Below are 12,038 nucleotides of genomic sequence, written 5' to 3'. Positions count from 1 at the left end.
AAAGCCATGTTTCATACACTCACCTGTTGGAAGACAAGTACATTAAAATGTGTAGATTTGCATAGTCGTACAGAAATATGTCAATTGTTCACTAGTGAAGGTTGACACCTAACAAAGTATCATCTAAATATGTGAAAGGTTTAATAACATTATCTTTAACTGACGCCAGACAGAATTGAAAACAATTGGAGGCCATTTGCTCTGTTCCACCTCAATCACACCAATATAAAGACAACATGTCCAACATTGTTCAGTTTATTTCCCTCTTCAGAGCCAGTCATTGTTTCTGTCCCACTTATTTGGTCTGGGGTTTCTTAGCGGCTCCCTGCAGCCACTGTTGGAGAGGACCTGTGTTCTTGGGCTGTTTCTCAGGCCTGGCCTCTCCCATGTGCCTTTCCTCTTTGAGGTCCCCAGTGTCTGGCTCTTTCCTCTTTGAAGGCGTGCTGCTCTTCAGCCAGCCCATCATCATTTTACTGCTGGCTGATGGCTTCTGGGGAAGGAAAGGTGTATAAATGAATGAGATTGGGAAGAAAATCTAGTTTGGTATAGAACCTGTTTACAGTGTTAAATTGAGGATGGTATAGAACCTGTTTAAGGTGCTAAATGTAGTATGGTGCAGAACCTGTTCAGTGTTAAATGTATGATACAGAACCTGTTAACGTGTTAAATGCAGTATAGTATATAACCTGTTTAAATGTTGAATCTAGTACGGTACAATACAAAGTCTCTATGGTGTTAAATTTTGTATGGATGGTTGAAAATCTCTTTACAGTGTTTAATGTAGTATGAATGTTCAAGAATCTCTTTATGATGTTAAATGTGGTATGGATGGTAGAGAACCTCTTTACAGTGTTTAATGTAGTACATGGATGGTAGAGAACCTCTTTGAGTTAAATGTGGTATGGTGCAGAATCCCCTTAAGGTTTCAAATGTAGACTTGTTTGGTCTGCGAAAACCTTAGAACCATAAGTTATTCAAGAACTGAACACGTGAAGGTCTGACCGTCGGGTAGTTGTACCTTCTTAGCCTGAGGATCCACTGGCTGCAGGCACTCAGGGGAGTTGTTTTTAGAGTTGTTGACCAATGAAGAGACCGGGTGAAAGGTCAGTGTGTTTTTAGACTGAAGCAGTTTAAGGGCATCTAATGACTTCATCTCACCAAAATCCAGCCATCTTCTGACCTCCTCCTCTCCATCCAGAATCGCTGGCATCCTGGATAACAAGCACAATCATTGGCAATCCTACATACTCAAACTCTAATAAATAGAAACAGTGATGCTTGAGACTGAAGCCATACCGGTCATGGATGCCTTGAAGATTAGGGGATGCTTTTACTGTGATAACTGTGTAGGTGTAGAGGGGATCTCCACCACTAGGGAGCGTCCAGCAGTCAAACAGCCCAGCAATGGTCAGCAACCGCCATCCTGTCCACTCACTGTCTTCTTTGTCCTCCTATACAAGACACACAAATGTGCTTCATGCATAGAGTGATGAATAATAAAGCAATGCTTATATTATTAAATGCTAAAAAGAAAATGTGATAGTGTTTTTGAGAAGGCTAGGGTCACTAGTGGAAACAGACCCTAGCCAGTTGTGTGTGTGTCAGTATGGTTCTGCAGTGTCAGCTCAGCCCACCTTCTTGAGGTCTACATTGTCTTCCTCAGAAGTGCATGTCTGCGGCTCTTTCTTACAGGGCAGCTCAAGCTGGTCCTCTGTTTTCAAACGACCAGGTCCTTGGGTCTGGGGGAAGTAGATGAAGAAGGGCTGCTTGTCTTTCTCCTGCCTCCTCCATTCATAAAAGCCATCGGCTAGGATAACACAGCGCTGTCCTTTCAGCAGCGGATCCTGGAACCACACAGCACATACATTTTGTTCATGACAATTTTGAGGATGCATGCAGCAGTGCCAGTAACTACCATTAGGCGAGGTACATAGTCAGCTGCCTGTGGCCCCAGAAGTCCTGAAAAGTCAAACTGAAATATCATTTAAAAAATATAGAAATGATGATGAATAATACATTCCATTTTTTATATTTATTTTTTGTCTTAAGATCTGATTGGGTTACACAAAATGATACTCAAATTAAATCAAGCCATCATTTGCATAATGAGAAATGTGGAAATTAAGTGAACTCATTCACCTTGTAGGACTTCTTCTCAAGCAGGCTCTCACTGCGACAGTTGTTGGTACTGTACTGCATTTTGTTGGGGTCATCCTCCTTGAACCAGGAAGGCACCAGACCCCAACGCATTGCTGCCAGCACACACACATCCACTGGGGAATTCTGAGGGATAGAAGTACGATGGGGACGTTCCAGTTAATAAGGGAAACGTCTCCTTCCAGACAATTCAAATGACACCCGCTAACCAGGGTCAGATTATCTGCCTCAGTTTTTACAAACGTTCACCTTGTCAAAATGTCTTTGGGACAATAACACTGGGCTCAATGACTGGGGGCTCTTGTTGTAGGAAGGTCTGTAGTTATCCGAATCGCCATCTTTCCACTTGGGCTGTCGCCGCTGCCCTCCGCGGGTTCTGTACTGAGAAGCACGGCTGACTTCATCTGCCGCAAGAGTACAAGCAGTCCTCCCGCACATTTTCAGGCCAGTAATCCCAGAGCAGTCTGATACAACATACATTCATGAAATGCATGCATTATGTATACATACCGTGGAAACCGTTTAGTTCGTTTGTCGGTATCTCAAGCAGTGGGTTAATTAAAACGTTATCTAGCTGTAACATGTATAGTTCTACTAAGGAAGCTGTGTGTTAGCATAGCTTTCTAGCTAACAATAATGAAACATTATTTTATCACAGCTTCCTAGGAAGCTACGGATTAGTTGATGGTTAAAAAAAGGGGAGAACCACATCAATATCTATTAGTATTTACACAGTAACACATGTTAGTTTACCGTTTTATAAACTTCCTCTGCAGTAGGGACTGGACAGTAGAACAGCGTAGCAATCACAAGTGCGGATTCAGTTCGTTAAACATTATGCAAAGCGAAGTCAAAATATGGGTAGCCCCCTGCTGGACAACATATGCAGTCACCAAGTAACCTTTTTCATTCAAAATCTCTCCGAGAAAGAAATCTGCTGGTCATGAAATTAGAATATCATCAAAAAGTTGATTTATTTCAGTAATTCCATTCAAAAAGTGAAACTTGTATATCATATTCATTCATTACACACAGACCGATATATTTCAAATGTTTATTTCATTTAATTGTGATGATTATAACTGACAACTAATGAAAATCCCAAATTCAGTATCTCTGAAAATTAGAATATTACTTAAGACCAATACAAAAAAGGATTTTTAGAAATGTTGGCCAACTGAAAAGTATGAACATGAAAAGTATGAGCATGTACAGCACTCAATACTTAGTTGGGGCTCCTTTTGCCTGAATTACTGCAGCAATGCGGTGTGGCATGGAGTCGATCAGTTTGTGGCACTGCTCAGGTGTTATGAGAGCCCAGGTTGCTCTGATAGTGGCCTTCAGCTCTTCTGCATTGTTGGGTCTGGCATATGGCATCTTCCTCTTCACAATACCCCATAGATTTTCTATAGAGTTAAGGTCAGGTGAGTTTGCTGGCCAATTAAGAACAGGGATACCATGATCCTTAAACAAGGTACTGGTAGCTTTGGCACTGTGTGCAGGTGCCAAGTCCTGTTGGAAAATGAAGTCTGCATCTCCATAAAGTTGGTCAGCAGCAGGAAGCAAGAAGTGCTCTAAAACTTCCTGGTAGACGGCTGCGTTGACCTTGGACCTCAGAAAACACAGTGGACCAACACCAGCAGATGACATGGCACCCCAAACCATCACTGACTGTGGAAACTTTACACTGGACTTCAAGCAATGTGGATTCTGTGCCTCTCTTCCTCCAGACTCTGGGACCTTGATTTCCAAAGGAAATGCAAAATGTACTTTCATCAGAGAACATAACTCAGCAGCAGTCCAGTCCTTTTTGTCTTTAGCCCAGGCGAGACGCTTCTGGCACTGTGTCTTGTTCAAGAGTGGCTTGACACAAGGAATGCGACAGCTGAAACCCATGTCTTGCATACGTCTGTGCTTGGTGGTTCTTGAAGCACTGATTCCAGCTGCAGTCCACTCTTTGTGAATCTCCCCCACATTTTTGAATGGGTTTTGTTTCACAATCCTCTCCAGGGTGCGGTTATCCTTGTTGCTTGTACACTTTTTCTACCACATCTGTTCTTTTTCCATTTTTTTTTCATGGTTTCTGTTTTGTCGTTATTTAGAAAATAATGCAATAAAAATCATTGTTTTATGTCAAAGTAAATGGCACAAAGATGCAATGGCAATCTATTTAGTGATATTTATTCATTTAAACATTCATTATTTTCATTCTATAGATACAATGTATAACATTGAAAATGAAATAAAAACCAAATCAACACAGACCTTGGAAAATGCCAGTTGAAAAAAACAATAGCTGTTACAAAACAAATGGCAGTTATGTACACATAAGTACAAAATTAAATCCTCATGAGCTCTTCGGGTAAGGATGTTCCAATCATAAAAACTCTACGTTACAAGTTTAGTTATCATATTCATACAATCTAAACAATAAAAGCATGCGTCCATTTTTTACATTGAGTTTCAACCACTATGAAAATAATACTACATCATTGTAAGTACTCACAGGATTTCCAATGGAGAGTTATATAGAGTAAGAAAATGTGATAAAAGGTTAATGGCTACTATGGAGTGAAGTGTATGATCACAGACACACTTACAACAGTATACATAGTCAGACTGGAAAATGTCTCCTCACTCCCACTGCCCCTTTAGCCATCCAAAAGCTTGAGGATGCTGTCTCTCTCCTTCAGTGCTTTCCATGCTTGATCTTTCTCCTTCTTTGTTGGTGTGCGTTTCTTCTGTCTTGCAGCCATGATGCGACGGAAGCCCTCCATGACCTCATTATCAGACACCCGGACTCTCTGGCGCAATTCCTGCTTCCGCATCTCCTCTTTCGCCAGGCTGTGAGGACAACGAAGGAAGGGATAGAGAGAAGGATGAACACTGAGGCATGTTTTTAATAATATTCAAATCAAGTACCAGTTTGCCATGTGTTCTGGTATTCTACCGCAGAATGCAGTGATTGATGTAAGATGAAGAAGGATGCCATGTGACGCCTTCAACTAGTCCAACTTATCATGAATGTCAGCGCATATCCTTCATGGACCTTTATCTCTCATTTCACATTTCTTCCATGCACTTTTCTCCTGTTCTCATACCGGAGTAACTCCTGCTTTCGGGATCGGTTGTGGGCACTCAGGGCTTTCAGTTCAGCCTGCCTCTTGTGGAGCTCAGCCAGCACCTCATCCTCCGAGTCTCCACCCGCTCCGGGCCGCTCCTCAGAATCCAGCAGCCCCTGAGCGATCAGCTCCTCCTTGATCCGGGCCTCTAGGGAGCGAGTATGAGGAACACTAGGAAAGAGGGACAGTGGGCTGGTCAGAGGGAAATGGTAGAAGTACGCAGTGACTGCGGTACTCATCAGCTGCGGATAAGGATATCTACCTGAAAGATTTGCCCTGGCTGCGAGGTGATGTCCCCGCCGCATCGTTTCCACCATCCTTCCCTGATAGGTCAGGGATTGGAGAATCTTCCATGGGCGATATGATATTCTCCTGCAAGACAAAAACAAATAATTAAAGTTACACCGCTTAATTACGACTTTCTGAAATCAAGTAGTTATTTGCAGAGATGAGTTTAAAATAGGCATTGTTTAAGATTTAGTGCATAAACAACACTAAATGGATAAGTGACCTCAACAAGAGCCTGAAGGAGCCGCTGTGTGAGAGGACCAAAGGGACAGCCATCTTCTGGGGGGTCGTGCTGGGACTCTGACTTCTTTAGCAGGGCATCCACATCTGACAGAATAAAAGCCCCCTCATATCATGAATACACATGATCACCTCAGCACAAATGCTAGGGGGAGATGAACACCTAGAAGACCTATTTGTGAAGACGTATTCACTCAAAACATGCTGTATTTGATCACTCTCCTCATCTCATAGCTTGCCTTCACCTTTGGCGTCAAGTTCAGACAGTGGTCCCATAAGGCTTTTCTTCTTGTCGTTGGCTCGCGCTCCTTCCCGCTGCTCCTCCAGTAGGTCCTCCTGAGCCCATCGCTGAGAGTAGTGTTTTCCCAGGGCCGGAATCTACACAATATAATCAATACAACGCTTTTAAGCTAGCTATGGTCTTTCCATGGTTAGGATGTGAGAAACACACCAATCCAACACACCATAAGACAAAATGTATGGGACCTGACAAGTAGGTAAGAAAGCTATTATAGTGCAATGAGCATAACATGAAACAAAACACAAAGGGATACTATTCCAGACTTTCAATATTGTACCTTGTAGTATTCAGCCTCATCATCTGGGGGCTTCAGGAGTTCTTCCAGAACCCGAATTTCTTCATTTGTAATGTCAGCACAGTATGGCTCTACTGATGCCCAAAATCTGCAAAAGATGCAAATACTCTATATGAAACATAGGCTACATGCACAATATAAAAACACAAGGTAAGAACACACAATAGATGCAACCATACCATAACAACATATAGACTACAAAACACAAGATATAAACACACTCCAAAACCTAAGGTATGTACACTGCTCAGAAAAAAATAAGGGAATACTTAAACCACATCAGGTCTCAATTAAGGAAATATATTAAAGATCAAAATCTTTACTGTAGAATTATTATCTTTACTGTAACAAATTATTGTGCAATTAGTAGAGAACAAAATGATGGAAACAACAGTCGATGGAAACCAAAACCACCAACCGATTGAGGGCTGGATTCAAACTCTAAGTAATGATGAAAATCTAAGTAAACAATTGAAATCACAAGCTGTTCCAACTTGTTTGAATTTCATCATGGCCACTCATAATGTGACTCAGTAGTATACCCCATGTGCCTGATGTGTGTATGCACTCCTGACAACGTCTGGGCATGCTCCTGATGAGATAGCGGATGGTGTCCTGGGGTATCTCCACCCAGACCTGGATCAGTGAGCTCCTGGACAGTCTATGGTGCTATTTGGCGGCGTTGGATGCACGATACATAACGTTCCAGAGTTTCTAAATGGGATTTAGGTCTGGGGAACGCGAGTGCCAGTCAAATTGCATCAATGCCTTCGTCATCCAGGAACTGCCTACACTCTGGCCACATGAGGCTGGGCATTGTCCTGCACCAGAAGGAACCCAGGGCCCACTTCACCAGGGTAAGGTCTGACGAAGGGTCTAAGGATTTAATCCTGGTACCTAACAGCATTCAGGGTATTGTTGGCTAGCACGTGGAGGTCTGTACAACCCTCCAAGGAAATGCCCCCCCTAGACCATCACAAACCCACCGCCAAACCGGTCATCCTGGATGATGTTGCAGGCAACATAAGGTTCATCAAGGCGTCTCCAGACTCTCTCGTTTGTCCATGCTCAGTGTGAACCTGCACTTGCATGTGCGGAAAACAGGGTTTCCATGGCGGACCTGCCAATTCTGGTGTTCTCAGGCAAAAGCCAATCGAGCTGCACGGTGCTGGGCTGTGAGCATAGGTCCCACTAAAGGTCATCAGGCCCTCATGCCACAGTTTGGTCAGAAACATGCACACCAGTTGCCTGCTGGAGGCCATTTTGTAGGGCTCTGGCAGTGCTGCTCCTGTTAGGCAACAGAGTGAGTCTGTGGCCACCACTTGAAAAACCATTCCCTTTTTGGGGGTTACCTCTCCCTTTTTGGGGGTTACCTCTGTTGCCTCTCCAGTGCACCTGTTGTCACTTTAATTTGCACCAAAACAGGTGACATTGATTCCCAATCACTTGTGTTTCCTAACTGAATAGATTGATATCCCTGAAGTTTAATTGACTTGGTGTTATATAGTGATGATTACACATTTCCTTAATTTTTTTAGCAGTGTATAAAAAAGTCATTTTACAAGTACCAGGCATGTTATTTAATGAAAAACAGACATAATCAAACAGACCAGCTTTTGTCTGCGTCTGTCAGGGACCTCAGAACTCTGTGAGATGTGGTTTGTCAGTGACCTCAGAACTCAGATGTGGTTATCACTGACCTGTTGGGGGCATCATTCTTAGGATTACGGGGAATGTCCTGAGGATCCTCACTTAACTCGTACTCCTGGACTTTTGGCTGCACATTTTTTGATTTTGGTCGTCCAGGACCAGGCCCAGGCCCATGACTGCCCTTTCCATCGAGTTTCTGCTTTTTAGGTTTGTGACGTGATGAGGCAGAGAGGTCTGTGTCCTTTCCCAGCTTCAGAAAGCGCTTGTCCCCCTTCTTATCCTGCCAGTCTGTTAGGATCTAAGAAAGAATAGACCAATCACGTATTAGACCTTTTTAGTTTAGAAATAAACTAAGGCAGGTAAATATATTGCACATCCAAAATAACAGAGGTATGTTCAACAGCTAAAAGTAGAGCAAAGAGACAACTAAATCCTTAGACTATCCGGTGGCACCAAAGGTACACAAGGGTTGTGTGAAATCATCTAAGATGTCAGTTGGGTACCTGTCTCTGTTCTTCAAGAGCTCTGAGACGCCGGCTAGCGGAGGACAGGAGAGTCTCCAGCTCCAGTTGCAGTGTGTCCAGCTCCTCAATACCAATACCATCGTCCTCTGAACGCCCAAGCACTGCAGTGTAGCGGGGGCACAGCTTGACATGCTCTACTGGCTTGAAGTCGTAGTACTTTAGCGGCGGGCAGTCCTTCAGTTCACTCATCATGATGGTTAGAGCGGGCTATGTCTGTGGAGAAGGATAAATGAAGAGCATCATTGATCATACAAATATTCACTGATTGATATTATACGTGAAACAAAGTAAAATAGCTCTTTGTCTGTCAGACATGCATGTTTTTATTTCAAATGTACTGAAAGCAGTGCAGATTAAATGAAGGGGGTGTGAACATCATGTTGTGTGATTAATTTAGAGTAACACTCATATCTTTAAAACAACAATGCACCATCACACTACAAAAATTAACGTTTCTAACCTAGTGCATAATAGGTTCAAGACTGGGAACAACGTGGGTGAATCCCATCGAAATAATTGTGAACACTAGCGCTAGCTAGCTTGCTTGCTTGCTAACGTATAATAGAGCTACCTACCCTAGCTTTTTAGCACACACTGCAGTCGTCATCTGAGCTCAATGACCGGTGTGCGTCGGAACAAAGCTAACCTGACCATTCATCATTTCCGTTAAAACCCCAAATGCAGTTAAGAAAGGTATACGACAAGAAGTTGCCTAGATAGAAAATGCACCACGTACATATAATATAAAAGGGTTTGTTTTAAAATATTAATACAACAATGTTTACCTCTTTAGCCTGGCATCCATTATTGACTGAGCCATCTAAGGAAAACGGGGGGTAGGAATATTCAGGAAATGCATTAACATGCAATTATTTAAGTTAGTTAACATAAATAACATTTAATAACATAATATTTGTCAGAGACCTAAATTAATTGTAATTTTAAAATCTATTTTACTGATAATTAGGTGAAGAAAAAAGAGTGTCAAACAAATTGTAGAATGGTACATTTGGCAAGAACCATCTCAAATTTCGGGAAGTGCATTTCTTGTAAGGAAAATAAAATGAATAATAGGGAACAATATATTATATACATCACAAATGTATATACAGTTATAAATATAATGATACATTAGGTCGTAATATGATAAGCAGCTAAAAAATACTTCACGACCGAAAATCGAATTTTCTTTAACTCCCCTAGAAAGTGAGAAAACCAAATGGATGCGTCTATGAAAATGTAGAGGAAGAAGAGTAGGTTGAATCGGGTTGAATGCAGGCGTGGCAGAACAACTTCCGCCTTCAAAACCCAAACCCACTAGAACAGAGAAATGGTGAGTGAATTTAAGCTCTATTTTAATCAGAAATAACCATTATATTGTATTTTTTTCATGTTAAACGATATTGTCCACTGTATTCTGGTGGTTTAATAGTTGCACAGATGCATGTGGACGTTAAGAGGCGTCCTAAATAAGAACGGATCAAAGCAAGCCAGTTGGACTAGTAGCTACTTGTCAGATTCCTATGATTGCATTACAGCTAGATGCTGAAAGCTCTGACAACACCACAGAATTCGCAATATAAATGGGTGAAATGCCTAAATACGTTTTGCAGTAACAAGCTGGGTGAGTCTGTCAGAGATGAGAAGGTATTTGTAAATCACTCAGAAATTGGGGGGATGGATGGTTATCATTTGTAAGATTTCTGTGGTTGTCCTCAGACTGCGACCCTGCGCCCGTACCTGAACGCTGTGCGTGCCACCCTGCAGGCCGCCTTGTGTCTAGAGAACTTCTCCTCCCAGGTGGTGGAGCGACACAACAAACCAGAGGTGGAGGTCCGGTGAGTTGTTCTGTGTTTTAATCCCCCAATCTCCTGCTATCTCAGTCAACATATTGATATTAGTTTTAATTTGTGACCGACTCTCTTCTTCCATTACAGGAGTAGTAAAGAGCTCCTCCTACAGCCTGTGGTGATCAGCCGCAATGACAAAGAGAAGGTCCTCATTGAGGGTTCCATCAACTCTGTGCGAGTCAGCATTGCTGTGAAACAGGTCAGAGAATGTGCCGCTTTTAGTTTTTTTGCTTTCATTTTCACCCTTCCAATATCTTGATGTTATCTGTCAATTTTAAAAGTGTGTAATGGAGAAACAGACTGGTGCTCTCATTTGTCTCCCTCCATCAGGCTGATGAGATCGAGAAGATCCTCTGCCACAAGTTCATGCGCTTCATGATGATGAGAGCGGAGAACTTCTTTATTCTCAGGAGGAAACCGGTTGAGGTGAAAAATAAGAATTTATCTCAAAGTTTTGTACTAGGGGTGAAAAACCCCTATAAGGGTTAAGAAGCAATAATTGACACAAAGGTAACAATCCAACTGGTGTTGTTAGGTCTCTCTGATGTTGAGACTTACTAATGTGTTCCTGTGTTCCATATCTCTGTCCTTTAATCCAGGAGTATGACATCAGTTTCCTTATCACCAACTTCCACACAGAGCAGATGTATAAGCACAAGCTGGTGGACTTTGTTATCACATTTATGGAGGAGATTGATAAGGAGATCAGCGAGATGAAGCTCTCTGTCAATGCCCGTGCCCGTATCGTAGCAGAGGAGTTCCTCAAGAATGTAAGACAACAATCTAGATTCTATTGTTTATAGAAATGTGGACGAGTCAGTGGGGCTCATGAGACAGTGTTTTAATGCTTGCCCATTCCTCTGTGGTTGCAGTTCTGAGCTGCTGTCCTCTCATCCCTCACAACGATCACAACTTTGCCGCTACCGTAAATCCATGAGACGGCGCGGACTGAAGGGTCTGATCGCAGGAAGAGGGTGTAGAAGCGTTCTGTAAGTGAACAACCAATCTGTGTGGAAGACCATAGAAAAGTGACCAATCCGGTGTGGATGTGTGTTGCATCCAGCTGTCTCAAGTATTTCCCAATGCTTATAAACCTTGATGACTGTAAATAATGAAATATTTCCTAGATTGTTTCTAAGAGGCAGAACATTTGTCCCAAACCAAGGCGGGTCCTTAAAATATCAAACTTAGTTGGCAGTCATTACAAGGACATTAAGAATCTGTGGTAACTGTAACAGGCCATATCATTTTTATACATTCTGTCTTCATGTACTGTCTCTTGTATTTTTTTTTTTTTAAACATCGTAGCCTGTTCAGTCATCATGGAGAGCAATGAGTGTTTACATTTTATTATAAGACACAACAGATTTCAGCTGTCATCAAACTATGTATGAAATGATATAATAATCAATAAAACAAATGACAGCTTGTTTGTACTTGGGTGCCCCTCCCCCTGCTTTCCTTTTTGTGGGATTTTCCTCTGACATTATGTTCATACCATTTGGTATGTACATTGTCTGGTTCTATTTCTGTGGCACTGTGGGAGTTCAAGATTGAGTTTCTGTTAAGATCAGCAGTTGCTGTAAGTAGAATTTGTATTATTTCAGGTGT

The 12,038-nt window shown here is 42.1% G+C and overlaps 3 protein-coding genes across 4 annotated transcripts; 1 reads left to right on the top strand and 2 right to left on the bottom strand.

Annotated features, from left to right (window-relative positions):
• Nucleotides 1-119: 119 nt before the first annotated feature.
• hmces (5-hydroxymethylcytosine binding, ES cell specific) lies at nt 120-3,021 on the bottom strand. Its single transcript, XM_010881823.3, has 7 exons — nt 2,911-3,021; nt 2,407-2,621; nt 2,140-2,283; nt 1,635-1,844; nt 1,297-1,451; nt 1,019-1,211; nt 120-490 (listed from the first exon to the last, which is right to left on the bottom strand). The coding sequence occupies exons 2-7, from the start codon at nt 2,593-2,595 to the stop codon at nt 296-298; spliced, it is 1,086 nt and encodes a 361-aa protein (XP_010880125.2). The 5' UTR covers nt 2,596-2,621; nt 2,911-3,021; the 3' UTR covers nt 120-295.
• A 1,367-nt stretch (nt 3,022-4,388) lies between these two features.
• On the bottom strand, nt 4,389-9,515 carry tada3l (transcriptional adaptor 3 (NGG1 homolog, yeast)-like). 2 transcript variants are annotated; one of them, XM_010881830.4, is made up of 9 exons: nt 9,363-9,515; nt 8,557-8,790; nt 8,104-8,351; nt 6,386-6,491; nt 6,053-6,185; nt 5,791-5,894; nt 5,542-5,651; nt 5,259-5,450; nt 4,389-5,001 (listed from the first exon to the last, which is right to left on the bottom strand). In XM_010881830.4, exons 2-9 carry the CDS (start codon nt 8,767-8,769, stop codon nt 4,809-4,811), a joined length of 1,299 nt encoding a protein of 432 aa, XP_010880132.2. In that variant the 5' UTR covers nt 8,770-8,790; nt 9,363-9,515; the 3' UTR covers nt 4,389-4,808. The 2 variants fall into 2 exon arrangements, with proteins under 2 accessions (XP_010880132.2, XP_010880133.2); XM_010881831.4 differs by lacking the exon at nt 9,363-9,515 and adding an exon at nt 9,153-9,244.
• Nucleotides 9,516-9,859: 344 nt separating this feature from the next.
• arpc4l (actin related protein 2/3 complex, subunit 4, like) lies at nt 9,860-11,859 on the top strand. Its single transcript, NM_001304194.1, is given in 6 exon segments — nt 9,860-9,910; nt 10,297-10,415; nt 10,515-10,626; nt 10,758-10,853; nt 11,027-11,197; nt 11,300-11,859. Coding segments are annotated over 6 exon segments (507 nt in total). The 5' UTR covers nt 9,860-9,907; the 3' UTR covers nt 11,306-11,859.
• Nucleotides 11,860-12,038: the final 179 nt, after the last annotated feature.

The sequence above is a fragment of the Esox lucius genome, chromosome 17, assembly GCF_011004845.1.
Source record: "Esox lucius isolate fEsoLuc1 chromosome 17, fEsoLuc1.pri, whole genome shotgun sequence".
NCBI lineage: Eukaryota > Metazoa > Chordata > Actinopteri > Esociformes > Esocidae > Esox > Esox lucius.
This window is presented reverse-complemented; position numbering and strand designations above follow the sequence as displayed.

Excerpts from the sequence above, each read along its gene's own strand:
- hmces (XM_010881823.3), bottom strand. The coding sequence starts at position 2,595 with ATGTGCGGGAGGACTGCTTGTACTCTTGCGGCAGATGAAGTCAGCCGT. Across the intron at positions 2,284-2,406 it reads CCCAAAGACATTTTGACAAG|AATTCCCCAGTGGATGTGTG; the intron begins GTGAACGTTTGT and ends TCTATCCCTCAG. Across the intron at positions 1,845-2,139 it reads TTGAGAAGAAGTCCTACAAG|GATCCGCTGCTGAAAGGACA; the intron begins GTGAATGAGTTC and ends GTGTGGTTCCAG.
- tada3l (XM_010881830.4), bottom strand. The coding sequence starts at position 8,769 with ATGATGAGTGAACTGAAGGACTGCCCGCCGCTAAAGTACTACGACTTC. Across the intron at positions 8,352-8,556 it reads CTCTTGAAGAACAGAGACAG|ATCCTAACAGACTGGCAGGA; the intron begins GTACCCAACTGA and ends ATTCTTTCTTAG. Across the intron at positions 6,492-8,103 it reads AAGAATGATGCCCCCAACAG|ATTTTGGGCATCAGTAGAGC; the intron begins GTCAGTGATAAC and ends CATCTTTTGCAG.